The 14,645-nt window shown below is 30.7% G+C and overlaps 2 protein-coding genes across 4 annotated transcripts; one reads left to right on the top strand and one right to left on the bottom strand.

Moving 5' to 3' along the window:
• Nucleotides 1-319: 319 nt before the first annotated feature.
• LOC131842518 (putative RNA-binding protein Luc7-like 1) lies at nt 320-9,313 on the bottom strand. Of its 3 annotated transcripts, none has more exons than XM_059191074.1 (7): nt 9,019-9,313; nt 8,818-8,912; nt 7,004-7,102; nt 6,274-6,492; nt 5,983-6,195; nt 1,812-2,032; nt 320-1,118 (listed from the first exon to the last, which is right to left on the bottom strand). In XM_059191074.1, the coding sequence occupies exons 1-7, from the start codon at nt 9,077-9,079 to the stop codon at nt 983-985; spliced, it is 1,044 nt and encodes a 347-aa protein (XP_059047057.1). In that variant the 5' UTR covers nt 9,080-9,313; the 3' UTR covers nt 320-982. The 3 variants fall into 3 exon arrangements, with proteins under 3 accessions (XP_059047057.1, XP_059047058.1, XP_059047059.1); XM_059191075.1 differs by lacking the exon at nt 9,019-9,313 and adding an exon at nt 8,306-8,384 and having other exon boundaries at nt 8,818-8,909; XM_059191076.1 differs by lacking the exons at nt 8,818-8,912; nt 9,019-9,313 and adding an exon at nt 8,292-8,384.
• A 649-nt stretch (nt 9,314-9,962) lies between these two features.
• LOC131842498 (phosphatidylinositol N-acetylglucosaminyltransferase subunit Q) lies at nt 9,963-14,627 on the top strand. Its single transcript, XM_059191036.1, has 7 exons — nt 9,963-10,642; nt 11,135-11,260; nt 11,559-11,694; nt 12,170-12,314; nt 12,926-13,118; nt 13,249-13,363; nt 13,969-14,627. Exons 1-7 carry the CDS (start codon nt 10,085-10,087, stop codon nt 14,151-14,153), a joined length of 1,458 nt encoding a protein of 485 aa, XP_059047019.1. The 5' UTR covers nt 9,963-10,084; the 3' UTR covers nt 14,154-14,627.
• Nucleotides 14,628-14,645: the final 18 nt, after the last annotated feature.

Here is a 14,645-nt window from a genome sequence, read left to right as displayed (position 1 = left end):
TTCACCAGGAAATTGTTCAAAGATTACTTATAACAGTTCAGTCGCTAAAAAATAAAGAAAATCAACACCTTAAGTAAACCAAAAACCTATATTTATAAATCAATTTTTGTTTACATAAAATACCCTCTAACAGCGACAAAATTAGAACGAGACTTTAATTAATAGAAATGTATAAATTAATTCAGAATTGGCAAAGGCACATAACAGCACTTCTGGCGAACCTACAAATTAAACGTATATTTAAATTCGGAAACTTCTTTTTTGAAGTTAGTTATAACGACAAAAGTGTGCAGAAACACATTTTATATGGCTGTATGTATTTTTAAATGATTCTGCCTATTTTCAATGAACCTTTACAAAAAAAGCGGCCTTTAGTGGTCGTTCACATATCACGTAGGTACTAAGAATTACAATACCAACTAGTCAATAAAATCATCAAAAGCAAATAATGCCTATATTCGAGGCGGCTCTTACTTCGAAACTGCTTTATCAATTGCATTTAATTACGTTTATGTTACCTGACATAAGTAATAAACAATTTTGGAATGTAAGGTACATTGAAATAACTACAAAAATAAATGTTGAGTTAATTAAGATGAGACATTGCATATTAATAAAATAATACGTTTAATTTATTGTTAGCGCCCCGATTCTAACTTTGCTCGGATTGAACAATAGCTATCTCTACGTACAAATAAAATTCAGACTATAATATGCTATACTTTTCTTCATATTTTAGTAAAAAATATGCCAAAATTGTTCACTAAATATATCCAGAAAAAACAGATCATACATTGTAATAACCAAACATTTAGACTTTTTCTAATTTATACACTATTCAAGACGATGGATGGATAAATTTAATTGTTACAATTCAGTTTGACATCATAAGTTTATATCTATGTATTCGGTATACGAATTTCAAGCATCAAATGTTATGATGATTTTAAATGAAAACAGAGTAGTATATGTTATGAAGCGTTCAATCCCTGCGTCGTTCACGTGATCCCGAGCGGTGAGAACGACTGCGGCGCGATTCCCGCTCGCGGTCACGGTCACGGCCTCGGGACCGCTCTCGGGACCCTTCACGTTTACTTCTGCTCCGCGACCTACTGCGCCTGTACATATTTATTTATTAAATACAGTGAGATTACATTCAGTTCTAACTGAAAGACGGAACTACCGGCAATGTGTGTTGCCATTGATACTATTCACTTTCGTTACCTTTCACGACTACATGACAGTGGATTTTATCGATTCTAACCGAGATTGACTTTGTTAAAAGACGTTTGAATGGGTACCCTTGTCGCACCTATTACAACTGCCAATAAGCTTGCTTTGTACGTTGTTTCGGTTGAAGGGTGAGATAAGGCAGTAAGATTGCAGAATAAGAGTTGTGACATCTTAATCACGGGCGTAATACGAGAACGTAGCGCTGTTCGTATATATGAACGACTGTTACCACTTACCATCAGATGGGTAAACATCCTGTGTGCCATTCTAAATTCATACAAAAATTGAATTTTCAAGTGTTCACTACTGTCTTAGCAGTAACACAAAAACAGACATGACTATTTTCATTTCAATAAATCAGACCAAGTCGCAGGTGACATTTAGTTTCATATATACTACTATATAATCAATATGTATTTAATAAATGACAATATTTCGCATTAATAATTATATATGAATATATATATATATATTAATGCGAAATATTGTCTCGCCATCCAAAGCGTAACACGTCTTTGGTACTAAATAAAAATGGCACGGCTATCAATCTGCCGACTACTAAAATAATGTATGCTCACCTCCTATCGCGCTCGCGATCACGGTCACGTTCCCTCTCCTTGCCCCGCTGGTCACGATCGGAGTCTTTATTGCGATCGCGATCTCGCGCCGTCTCGCGATGGCGGCGGGCGCGGCGGTCTAGTTCCCGCCCGCCCACGTAGTGGCGACGCCCCCCGCCACCACCCCCGCTTCGCTCACGCTCCGACGCTCCTCGTTCATCGCGTCTCTTATCTACTGTTTTCTATAGAATAGTTATTTAAATATAATAAATAGAAATACGATAATTGTATCCACATAATAATGAACATTTTATTGAGTTGAAATTGATTTTATTAATTGAATTTGAGTATTTAATTGAATCAGTGCTAATTGGTAGTTTGTATTCACAAACTTCAACTTAAAATGTAATTTAACAATAAAATTATTTAAAAGAGCAACACGCAAGTTTCTTGCTCGTTCTTCTTGTGATGAGACAGCTTTCCGAATGAGCAGTAGATAAAAAAAAATATGATGACTATTCAAAAGCGATTCAATGTAAGTCTATTTGAATAAATTATTTTCTATTCTAACATCTGCCAACTAAATTTCGCTGAGATAGACTGCGTGGCTCTGGTCTCACCCATTTTTGCCGCCAAATAGGTTGCTTTGCAAATGAGCTTTCAGTTCAAGGATAAGATAGGGAAGATTTCTGTATACTATAATATTGCTATCTTATCTTAGTTCTTACGTTCACATTTAAGTGTAGTAGAAATACGTTGTAAAACAATTTATAATTGGATAAATATTTTAAATGGTAGCTGTAGAAAGTTGTAACACAAAATTCTATATGTGTCACCTTATTATATGATAACATATCATAGAATTTCGTGTTAGTTTTGATATCAGAATAGAAAAAAAATTACTTTATATACGAGTCAGGATAATCGGGATTCTACTGTATATATATATATATGTACAGTGGGTTGCCAAATTAATAGGGACAGTCACATTTTTTATAATTTTTGTTCTTCAAGTGGTCTTGACTACGTTTTTAAGTGGTAAAAGTTTTTTGCTGATATGTTTTTATGTTCACCTTGTCTCTATAACTCAAATTCAAAGTGAATTTCAAGTGCTGAGAGATTTGTTTATTTTGGAAATATATTTTAATGACGGGAGAGACACACAGTCGTTCACACGTGTAAAAGTGAAACACGTAAATTATTCTTTTAAACAGTTCTTTAGTGGTTTTGTGAAATAATCAATACCTGCAAGTAAGTAATATTTTACTATAATTAAAATTAAAGTATTTTGGAGCGGATTTTAGAACAATTTTAATTTATTTTTATATTTTCAGCTTTGGCTATGGGTCGAGGGGTAGATTTGACTCCGAGAAAAAAATCCGAGGTTAAAACCCTTCTCCTACACACAAATCACTCTCAGAGGATGATAGCACAACTGGCCGGGATATCGAAATCTGCCGTCAATAAAATAAAAATAAATTTAGATCAAAATCAGCCACTTTCGCCCAAAAGAAAAGGCAAATGTGGCAGAAAACGTATCACAACAACACGTTCCGATAGGAAAATTCGAGATATCTGCTTGCAAAACAGAAAGAAAAGTGCTGGATTTTTAACTCAGATAGTACAGGAATCTGGACTACGTGTTTCAAAAAGAACTGTACAGCGAAGGTTGGCAGAGGAAGGCCTGACAGGTCATCGTCCAGTTAAGAAACCCTGATTAACAGAGGCGATGAAAAAGAAAAGGCTTGCTTGGGCTCGTGAGCACCGCCTGAAAACTGTTGAAGACTGGAATAAGGTCAGTTCTATGGTTAATTTTATTTGTGTTATATAAAATCATATTTACAAAAATTATAAATAGTTTCTATATTTTTTTAGGTATGTTTCTCAGACGAGTCAACTTTTGAAATTCTGGCCAACAAAAGTAACTTCGTGAGGCGGCGCCCAGGCGAGAAATTTCATCCTGATTGCATAGTGGAACGAATTAAACACCCTGTAAAAATAATGGTATGGTCTGTCATCAGCGCAAAAGGAGTTGGGCGCCTCTATATCGTCCAGGGAACCATGAGACAGGACTAGGGTTCATTCCCGGGAATTCTCGGTTCGAGAATTCCCGGGAAATTCATGGGTTTTGTTCCCGGGAAATCAAGCTCGAGAAAAGTCGAGAACTCGAGAAATCATGTACCTAAATAGAAATTAAATTGCCCTTTGTTTTGTTGCGTGGCGGCGCAATAATTTAAGATATTAACGTTTTTGTTTTCTTTCGTATTATTTTTTTATGTTGTAGAAACTATTTTTGTTTACATTGTTTTTTTTTTATCTAAATAAGCAGCCAAAAATGGTGCTATCATTATAAATATAAGTCTGAATAATTAGGTCCTAAAAAATTGAAATTGGCGTTTTGTAAGGGAATAAAAGTAAACAATTTTTTTTTTTCAAAATATATCAAAGTAAATAATATATAATATATATTTATTTAATCAAAGTATGTACCATTTCTATTTATGCACTTTTGCCTTTTGTTTTTGCACTTTGGACTGTCCCATCGGAATGTAATTTTTTCCCTTGCAAGAAGTTATCCAAATTTCGAAAAAAAATGGTAATCTGTTGGTGCAAGGTCCGGGAAGTACGGTGGTTGTCTTAGACATTCCAATTGAAGCTCTTTTAATTTGGTAACTGTCTGTTGTGCACTATGTGGTTAAGCGTTCTTGGCCAGCTCGGTTGTTTAGCAGCTAGCTTTTCCATCATGGTTTCTCAATTGCTGACAATACACATTTGCCGTAATCGTCTGGCCAGATTTAAGAATAAAGATAAGAAAGCCGAAGTGAACAACACCGGAAATAGTCCACCAAACGTTCACAAGTAACATTTTTTTAGCCATATTTCGCTTGGGGCAGGATTTGGTTGGTTCGTCGAAATTTCCAGAACGAAAACGTTGGAACCAAAAATGCACGTGTTTTCTTTTGCGAGACCACTGCCATACACATCATTAATACTTCGAGCCGTTTAGCACCGTGTAGCACTGGTGCCACAGCGAAACTCGTACTCGTAAATAACGCGATATTTTAAGTTTTTTCATTTTGTATGCTGTGAGTGACCCAAAGTGAATAGCTGTATAAATTTGGAAATGGAATTCCTAACCAAAGAAGAGATATTTGAGATCAAAGTGACCAGTACGACAAAACGCCAATTTCATATGTAAGGTTCTAATATTATTTCTCTATCTAAAAAAAAAAAATTATTCATATGTAATATTAATGTTTTTAAATATACTCAATAAAAGTTTAATTTGATACTTTTATTTGAGAGGAAAACCACTGAATTTTTTGACGTTATTGGAACCAAATAATATGAGAAAACGTACATAAATGTAAATTTCTCGACAACCCGAGAAGACCCGAGAAATTGACCTCGAGAATTCTCGAGACCCGAGAAATTGAAAAGCTCGAGAAATCATGAACCCTAGACAGGACCAATACAAGCAAGTATTAGAAACTCGCCTGTTGCCGCAACTTCAGGAATGGTTCCCGAATGGGGAGGAATTCGTGTTTATGCACGATTCAGCTCCATGTCATAAAGCGAGGAGTGTAACCAAATTTTTGGAAGACCACAACATTCCAGTTTTACCTTGGCCTGGCAATTCTCCTGATATGAATCCCATAGAAAACTTGTGGGAAATTACCAAGGCGGAAATTGCTAAGGAAATCATAACTACCAAAGTAAAACTAATTGAAAAATTAATAAATGTATGGTTTCACAATCCCAAAATAAAAGAAAGTGCTAAACAGTGTATTGAAAGTATGCCGAGGCGGATTCAAGCACTGATAGAAGCAAAAGGAAATGTGACAAAATACTAATAATTTCCCATCATCATTTTTATTATACTTGTTTATATTTTCTAGTTGTTCAAATATTAAATTATTATAGTCTAAATTCATTATAAGATATGTGCCTGATATTATTAAATATAATTATAGCCTAAAGTGACGTTTTTAATTAATTATAGACCAATGTTTTACAAAAAACGAATATTTCGTGACTGTCCCTATTAATTTGGCAACCCACTGTATATGCACATGTTACCATGGATTCCTTGATATAATGTTGCTGTATATATTATTGTTAAAAAGGAAAATTACAATTATACAATTTTATATCCTTTTTCACTACAACCCTTCTACCTATTTATATGTACCTTCAAGCCTGCTAATTTCTCTCGAATAGTAATAAAACCGAGATGAAGTTTTCCTCCAAAATGATCAGCGAGTCGTCTGTCGTTGTCATGAATGCCCAAATACGCAGAGCATACTTCGCATACGCGTAATTTCTGTTGTTGATATGATGAAGCGGGCATTGAATTTCTATAATCCTGTTCTGCTACCATTTTCTTTTTACGTAACTCTTCAACCTAGAAAATATTAATAGACATTGTTATAGTTACTATTACAATAAAATCTGAGTATTGTATGTTATTGCAGGATTATACCTCTCCCATAAGTTTAAAACTTTCTTCAACCATACCCTCTTCGCCGAGAGCTTCAGCGCGCGCCAACTTCTGACCAATTTGCTCAGCCAATTCATGCACTGCATTAGCTTTTTCAGTTACTTCGGCGGAAAGTTCCTCTTGAGTTTCGGCCAGACGTTGTTTGGCAGCAGTTGTGCGACGATCACAGTCAGCTATAAATGCCTCTAAGTGTTCTGTAGCCTTTATAACACCACAACAATGATTGAATTAACTATTAAAAAATATATTTAATATGTTTTACTGATCGTATTTAAGAAATAAATGCAAAAATAATGTCATTTTATGTGGGTACCAGATAATTAATTTAGTAGAATCTTGACAGAATTAATTTTTTATTTTCTATCTCTTGGTAATTTAACCAAGAGATAGAAAAAAAAATTTAAGAGTGGAACTATTTTTTTCTTAATCAGTAACTATTGACTGTCTTATCAGTTTTTTATAACTACTTCCTGGCCTAAAGAAAAGACGTATATGTGCAAAGAAAATTAGTTTAAAAAGGTCGGTTTATGATGTAGATAATAGTTAAGCTTTTAATGTCACTGTTTTTTTATTATCTAGTTATATTTCTTTTATTATATATATATATATAAATATAATTTATATTCAAGATCAAGATATAATGGGGCTGACATACCAAAAAGGGGCAAAAGATTCTAAATTTAGTAAAAAAAGAAATTAATGCCATACTTACATCAATATCATAGAAATAGTCTTTGGTTTTGGAGGCTAACTCATAATCAGCACGAAGAGCCAGATCATGTATTTTTGGACACTCACCTAAATCCATTCGCTGCAATAGAAGTAAAAACCACATGAAAAGTATGTGTCCTAAACTACTAAACTGGTACAACAACAAGAGGTCATCAATATACAATGATTAATTGGACCCTTGTGAATTATAACAAATATTCTGCTTCCCCCACATTTGTATTCAATTTTCAAAAATTGATAAGAATAAAAATAGTGCATATAATAATAGGTATATTTAACAAATTTACACATAGAAAGAAGTTTACAGTCTCTTGAATATAATAATCCAATTTAATATTGTTATTTCAAAATACATACAATAGCACCAACTGCACACGAAGTCCTGGATATCGGCCATAAAGATAATTATAGTAAATACTTACAAATTTATAGAGGAAACCCCTCCTGATTACCCTAACTAGCTGGGTTTCATATGAAGACAAAACAAAGCCATGTTAATAAGATATAAGTGAAGTGACACAAGTATATAAGTATTGTATAAAATATTTACTATTTGAAACAGACCTACGAAGTTTATGCTCTAAAATATGACCATAATACTCTCTTTTATTATTCTCACTCTATTGAGGAAACAAACTAGTAGAATTATATATATTGTATTATTGTATAGACAATTAATGAAAGTAAAGAAAAATATCAAATATAATAAATTTTATTTTCCATTTAATGAGTGTTCAGAATAAATACATGTCTGTGTAATTGCAATAGTTAAATACAAGAAAAATAGAGACCAACATCCCAATCAAGAGCATTTAAGGAATACATAGACATTGAAGAATTTAATAAAATATTCACTACAACTAAGTAACATAATTAAAATATCTGTTTGACTATATTTCACTATCTTATTTATATCCATAACAGTTCAGAAACTAAATTGTTTTGACACAAGTAATTTAGAAATTATGTAAATACCACATCATCATTTTTAGAAAAAAAATTAACACAAGGTATATGCAATACATGCAAATTCTATTGTCTTTTGTATTCTAGCCATGTAAATAGCACAGTACGTACCCAATGTAGTTAAATGAACCACCGAATTGCACACCCGACTAAGTATTTTCCCGTTCCTAAAATTTATCTGTACTCACCAAAGCAGCATTAGTTACCGATGGGTAATTTTATATATTTTAAGTGCCTTAATAATTTAAAACCTGCTTAGTATTAAGAATACAATCAGCTAACTATAAATGTTTTATACGTACATCTTGGTACTTACAGAACAGCCTAACTCATACAATCTATCCCTCATCTGTTAAGTATTGTGATGAGCAATAAAGACTAGTGTTGGGCATTTTCTGAAAAGCATATTTCACCACAGTTAATGCCACTTCGATGTAGGGGATTTCGAACAATTCTACAGTAGATAGCAACATACATTTAAACAGTTGGAAGAAAAACATGAGCATGAAAATAAAATATAAATTGTTTCATTTGATAGAATCAAACTCCTAATGTGGATTAGAGAATATAAAAAAAAATACAAATCCCATGTTTCAGAGATGTCATTACATATTTAGTTGCATAGATATAATTAATACCTAATTAGAAGTTAAACAATCACATTAAATATTTCAATGCAACTTCATATTCAATTTATACAATAATGTATAAAAATAGTAACCATATTTAGATACTACTACTGTAAAATCAAGGATTTAGTTATAATGAAACCTCAGAAACTTATTATTGCCGTTGAGACCACTATTTGATTGAAGTTAAAGTACTCACCGTAGAAGATAGGATTTCATGGGGACAACATTGTAATAAAAAGGATTTGCAAACAGCGTCATCATAAAATTTAACTCCACGTCTATCACTTTCACCTGAAATTATGATAAAAATGGTTAATTCTGATTTACCCAAAAAAAAAACCATTAGCACTTTAACTAGTGTTAATATAGGTAAAATAATATCAAAACAAATGATTACCATTTCTTGCTGTACCCATTAATTGATCCAACATTGCCCTCATTTGCTCGTGTGCCGACATGGTGTTCGTTTGTAATGGCAGTGAGACTACTACGAAAAGAAGGTAGAAAATCTGTTGCAAACTTTCAATTAGCACCTGGCATTGTAATATAACGAGTTAATTGTTCTACTCAATATAACTAGGCGTAATATTATTTGAAATTTTTACATTAAATTGGAGAAACGATTAAAAGACGAAATACAATCAAAAATGGCGACTTTTATTTTTTTTATCGCTTTGAGACTTTGGATAAATAATAAATTATCACTTCAATGTTGCCACTGGCGTCTAGCCTAATATTTATGAACTATAATATAATGCAAAGACGGCGCCATTGCGTTAGAAATCATAAATGAATTCTGTGGTTTTAATAACATAATGTACTAACTGCTATAAATACATATATGTAATAATTACGACTTCTTGACTAAAACAGAACTAAATATCTAGAATAATCTATCTAGAGAACACATAACACTCAAAATACTCTTAAATGAGATGAAAAGGATGTCTTCCACGGACTTGTTGGTACTAACAGAAATAGACAAAGAATAGAATAGAAAATAATTAATTTAAATAATTCTTGAAGCACTTTTATTGAATAGTTTAACATTTTTTTTATCTTCAGTTCATTCGGAAAATTGTCTCATTGCAAGAAGAATGAATAAGAAACTTGCTTGTTGCAAGTTGCTTTTTAAATAACTTAGTTATAACTTTACTAAAAGTCAAAATATAAATGATGGTAAAAACTGTTTCCTGATATTTTTTTATTTGGTATTTCTTTTCTCGGGGAAAAACAAAAAGACTCAACTCATACACTGTTATTTGACGGATAGCCAGGTGTCTGTCGAAATATCGATACAGATAAAATAACAATTGAAAACTACTCTGTATGAGATCAACACTGATAACAGTCATAGTCATATTTTCTTTTTCCTGTTCTAATAAATAATAAATATTATTAAATGATTTTTACTGAATTTGCCACATTCAAATATTAAAATTAATTAATTAATTATTTCTGCGATGTTATCCATTAAGATAATACTTCCAGTGCTTCCAAATATTACCAAAGATTTATATTTCAAAGGCTATGTTAGAATAACAAGCAACTTTACATATTCAATTTTCATAACTAAATATTCAAGTAATATTCAAACCTTATTAAAAGAGAATAGTGAAAATGAAAAAAATATTTATGGTAAATGCAGCGATTTGCAAAACAAAATGAAAAAGTGCAGAAGCAAAATTCGGAACTGGTTACTGCTAGATTTCGTAAGGACAAATATTCAAATAAGTGAATTAATAATCAATGGTAGTAAAATATATGATACACAAAATTGTGTAGTAATTATATATGAACATGAGGCCATTCTTAATTCCGAAATGATCTGTGATACTGGAGAGTTTTTGGATTTACAAAATTTTGTTAGAAATGAATGTAAAGAATTTCCATGTACAGTTAGGTATGAACCAGTTTTTGAGATGCCACACTGGTTATCATCCTCTATGTTTATTCAGCATATTTTAAATTATATCAATGTAACAAAATGGCTATTTTATTCAATAAAAGGAGATAAGAAAGTAAGTTATGGTATATTATCATATATCATTTTATTCCTTATGAATGAATAAACAATGCACATTTAATGACATATATTATTTTTCTTATCGTATTTAATCTTATACTCAATGGTAACACATATTGTATTAAAAATATATGTATAGTATAAAGATATTATACTTTAGTATGCTGAGTCTCACAAATTCTTTCTATGTGTTCAATTCACAATGATAACACATTCTTACATATGTATATATTGAACCAACAATCCTTACTGGAATTTTATTTTGAAAATTATTAAAAATTAAGCATAAATTACTTATAGCTATAACAAATCATAAGAAGTATACAAAATATTGTATAATTTTTGGTGATAACAAAATGTTGCTCAATATTTTTGAAAATTCATACACTGAAATAAATAATTGACTTACATAACTTTATAAATAAAATATCTAATATGTATACTTTATACAAAATTGTTTACCATTAATTCCTGTTGTTTTTTATAGATGTCCATAAGGCAAGGTAATTTAATTTTGGCAATTATAACAGATCTCATTTTAGGATGGACTGCTATGGAACTAATAACACAGGATAAAAAAGAATTGAGTTCAATATTAATGGGAATGTTGGAGGTACACATTATAATCCTATAACCTTACTATAAATTCTATTAAGTCATTATATTTTGTAAATAAGAGATCAATGGGTCGATAAATATAATATAATTAAAAAATTGTCAGAAATATTTTTAAAACATGATTGGAATAAATGGCCATATGGAATGGACTATTGTAACTTGATATCCGAATGTGATCAATTTGAAAGATTTATATAATCAATATATTTCATTTTTTTAAAATGTTATATTATACAAGAATTATAAAAGATATTATGAGTATTATACATATTAACTGTAATTAATGTTTCTAGAAACTCATACATTTTCTATACATACTATTAAAATGGCTAATGGGTGCACCAGCCGGACTCAAACTTAACAATGCATTCAATAAAATGCTTGGAAAATATTTTTCCTATCACGTTCAACTTTGGTGGCAGTTTTTAGGTAAGTAATTATTATATAATATTTATATATAGATATATATAAATATTATATATATATATATATATATATATATATATATATGTAATATAATATTAGTAGTATAATAAGGTGTCATGTCCAATACTCATAGTAATAAATATTTTAGTTTTAATATTTATTACTATGAGTATTGGACATGACACCTCATCACACATCTACACACTATCTATAACACTACAGCTTGCTGTTGTTGATCGTTATGTTGATCCTTAGATCTTGATTTATAAAAATAAAAAGAGGAAAATCATAAAATACTAAATATTTTTTAAATAATAACTTCTTAAATCTGTAATAAAATAAATATATGTTTATATTGAATTTATTATTCTAATGGTTCCAGCACTATATTTGCCATATCAATGTTACAAAGATTTGCTCACAATTGTGTTTAATTATAATTGTTAGTAGTAATAACTTGACATCTCATTTTTTGCAGATGTTTCTGGTGAAAAACTAGACACAGCATTACAGATATACCATTATTTGGGTTATTTTGGATTTACATTTCAGGCTGCTGTTATATCTGATATGATATCAATAGCCACATTCCATTCCTACTGCATATATGTATATGCTGCAAGGTAAACTAAATCAACATTTTCAGTGAAATTTACATACTGCAGTTACAGACCATTTACAAATATACACTCTCTGAGGAGGAAGTAGTTTAATATGTATATCAAATTGCACAGTCTTTTAAGACTCAATAAAACTAAGACTTAAATTAAAAAAAAAAATGTTTTAATGACAAATTATTTTCTAAGCAACCTTACTTTAAGAATAGAATAGAATAGAAAATCATTTATTCAAATAAACTTACATTGAAGCACTTTTGAATATTATCACATTTTTTTTAATCTACCACTCTTTTGGAAAGCTGTCCCATCACAAGAAGAACGAGCAAGAAACTTGCATGTTGCTCTTTTATAAAATTTATCCTTACTTTAAGTGTGTGAATACAAACTACCGATTAGCACTAATTCAATTAAATAATCAAATATGAAAAAATATTGAATACACAACTGGTTAAACAATTAATAAGAGGAAATCATTGATAACAATACTGTTCATTAATTATAATTGATAAATAATAAATAACTATAAGACAGGTTGGGTCTTAGTTGTGGACAATTTCTGATATCAGTGTTAAATCACATTATTGTATACCTACTATATTATGTTTGTGTTGCAGGCTATTCAATCTTCAAATATCTGGAATAATTGCTTTACTAAGATTTTTTGTTGGAAGAAAATACAATCCATTGAAAGGTAGCATTGATTCATGTGAATACAGTAATCAGGAATTATTTGTTGGTACTGTGGCATTTACAATACTTCTGCTTCTATTACCAACCACAACTATGTATTATATTGTATTTACATTGGTAAGTTATAATTTACAACGGTCAATATTATCTAGTATCTTAGTAGAAATTATGCTTTGTATATCATTGCAGATTTTGTAATATGTACTCTGTGTACAATTAAATTGAAACGTAATATTTTATTTTTCAGTTTAGGCTATTAGTACTTATAATACAGTATATACTAGCTGAATTGATTTACACAATACAAACTCTACCACTGTATGTGGTAAGCCTGTGGCTAATGCACTCTCCTAAAGTAGCAGGTAAGTGTAGCTAGCCTCATTACACTCTACATATTCTGGCGATACGATTGAATATATATCTATTCTTATAAAGCTTTTTAGCATTATTCTGTTTTTATATTGAAAAAAAAACAATCGGTCAATTAGTTAGAAATATTATTTGAAATTTATTTATACCTTTTCTATAGAATCTATATGATGATGAAGTAAAATTGTGTTACTGACACAATTTTACTCCATCATCCATCGCGGATTGTAGACGAACCACTTAGTTTACATTTCCAAATATGAAATAGTTCATATATATAAACTAGTTTTAATAACTACAGTTGTTTTATATATTATGGATTATCATATAGTGAAAAATACAATATATAATAATAATAATAGTAACAATCCAGGACAATTCACACAACGATCTAGTCCCAATCTAAGCAGAGCTTATAGAGATACTAGACAGCAAATAAAAATACACAAATACATTTTTTTTTGTGAATACATACAAACCAATACAAACGATCGTATTCATGAATTCGAATGTTTGTACCGTATGTGGAATAAAGCATAAAGTTTATAAAAACTCTTGTATACACGTGTTTTTGTTTAAATCCTTTTATTGCTTACAGGAAAAATCTCCTTGCAGGTAATGAACAATGGAAAAGAATCATCATATTTGATTATAAGGCTAAAGCTATTTAGCAAATCAATTTCAGAGTTAATAACAGATTTCAGAGCTCCATTCAATGTACCAAAAAAATTTGAATGGACTAATATGTTATCCAATGTGTGTGTGGGGAAACAAATTGTGTAACTGTAGTAAATTATTTATTATTATTTTGTGTTTGAATTAGACTCCTACCTAATTGTTTAATATATTAGAATGCTATTAATCGACAACTAGCTAATTTTATTTATTTAAATACTACTAACATATTTTTCTATAGGATTAACTTCAGGGTACAAGTACGAGGTAGTAGGTAGTACGAGGCCAAAAATAATGGCTTATTACCCACATGAACAAAAATAGGCACTAGGTCGCAGTTTGAACACTATATACCTACAGGCCTAATACGGGACTAAACACTATAGATTGCAAATGAATCATCTGATCAGTTAGCGTCAATACAGCGTTAGATATAAAATAATATCTAGTTAAACATATTTAAAAAAATCACGAACGAAATTTGTCGCACAACGGATTCACGCTCTGCGAAAGTTTTTGTTTAATTGACGGGGCCGGTCGTTAGGCTGTCTACCTTTAGTATAGTGCTTAATAGAGTATCTCCTACCCCATATATAATTG

The sequence above is a fragment of the Achroia grisella genome, unplaced genomic scaffold (genome assembly GCF_030625045.1).
Source record: "Achroia grisella isolate CSIRO2021 unplaced genomic scaffold, CSIRO_AGI_Agris_v1 utg241, whole genome shotgun sequence".
NCBI lineage: Eukaryota > Metazoa > Arthropoda > Insecta > Lepidoptera > Pyralidae > Achroia > Achroia grisella.
Note: the sequence above shows the minus strand (reverse complement) of the source record. Positions and strands in the feature narration are given on the sequence as shown.

What these genes read in the sequence shown, in the direction of transcription:
- LOC131842498 (XM_059191036.1), top strand. Translation starts at nt 10,085, where the DNA reads ATGTTATCCATTAAGATAATACTTCCAGTGCTTCCAAATATTACCAAA. An exon ending in ATATATGTATATGCTGCAAG is followed by an intron (nt 12,315 to 12,925) that starts GTAAACTAAATC and finishes TTTGTGTTGCAG; the next exon opens with GCTATTCAATCTTCAAATAT. An exon ending in ATTATATTGTATTTACATTG is followed by an intron (nt 13,119 to 13,248) that starts GTAAGTTATAAT and finishes TTTATTTTTCAG; the next exon opens with TTTAGGCTATTAGTACTTAT.
- LOC131842518 (XM_059191074.1), bottom strand. Translation starts at nt 9,079, where the DNA reads ATGTCGGCACACGAGCAAATGAGGGCAATGTTGGATCAATTAATGGGT. An exon ending in ATGAAATCCTATCTTCTACG is followed by an intron (nt 7,103 to 8,817) that starts GTGAGTACTTTA and finishes CTTCTATTGCAG; the next exon opens with CGAATGGATTTAGGTGAGTG. An exon ending in GATCGCGAGCGCGATAGGAG is followed by an intron (nt 1,119 to 1,811) that starts GTGAGCATACAT and finishes AAATATGTACAG; the next exon opens with GCGCAGTAGGTCGCGGAGCA.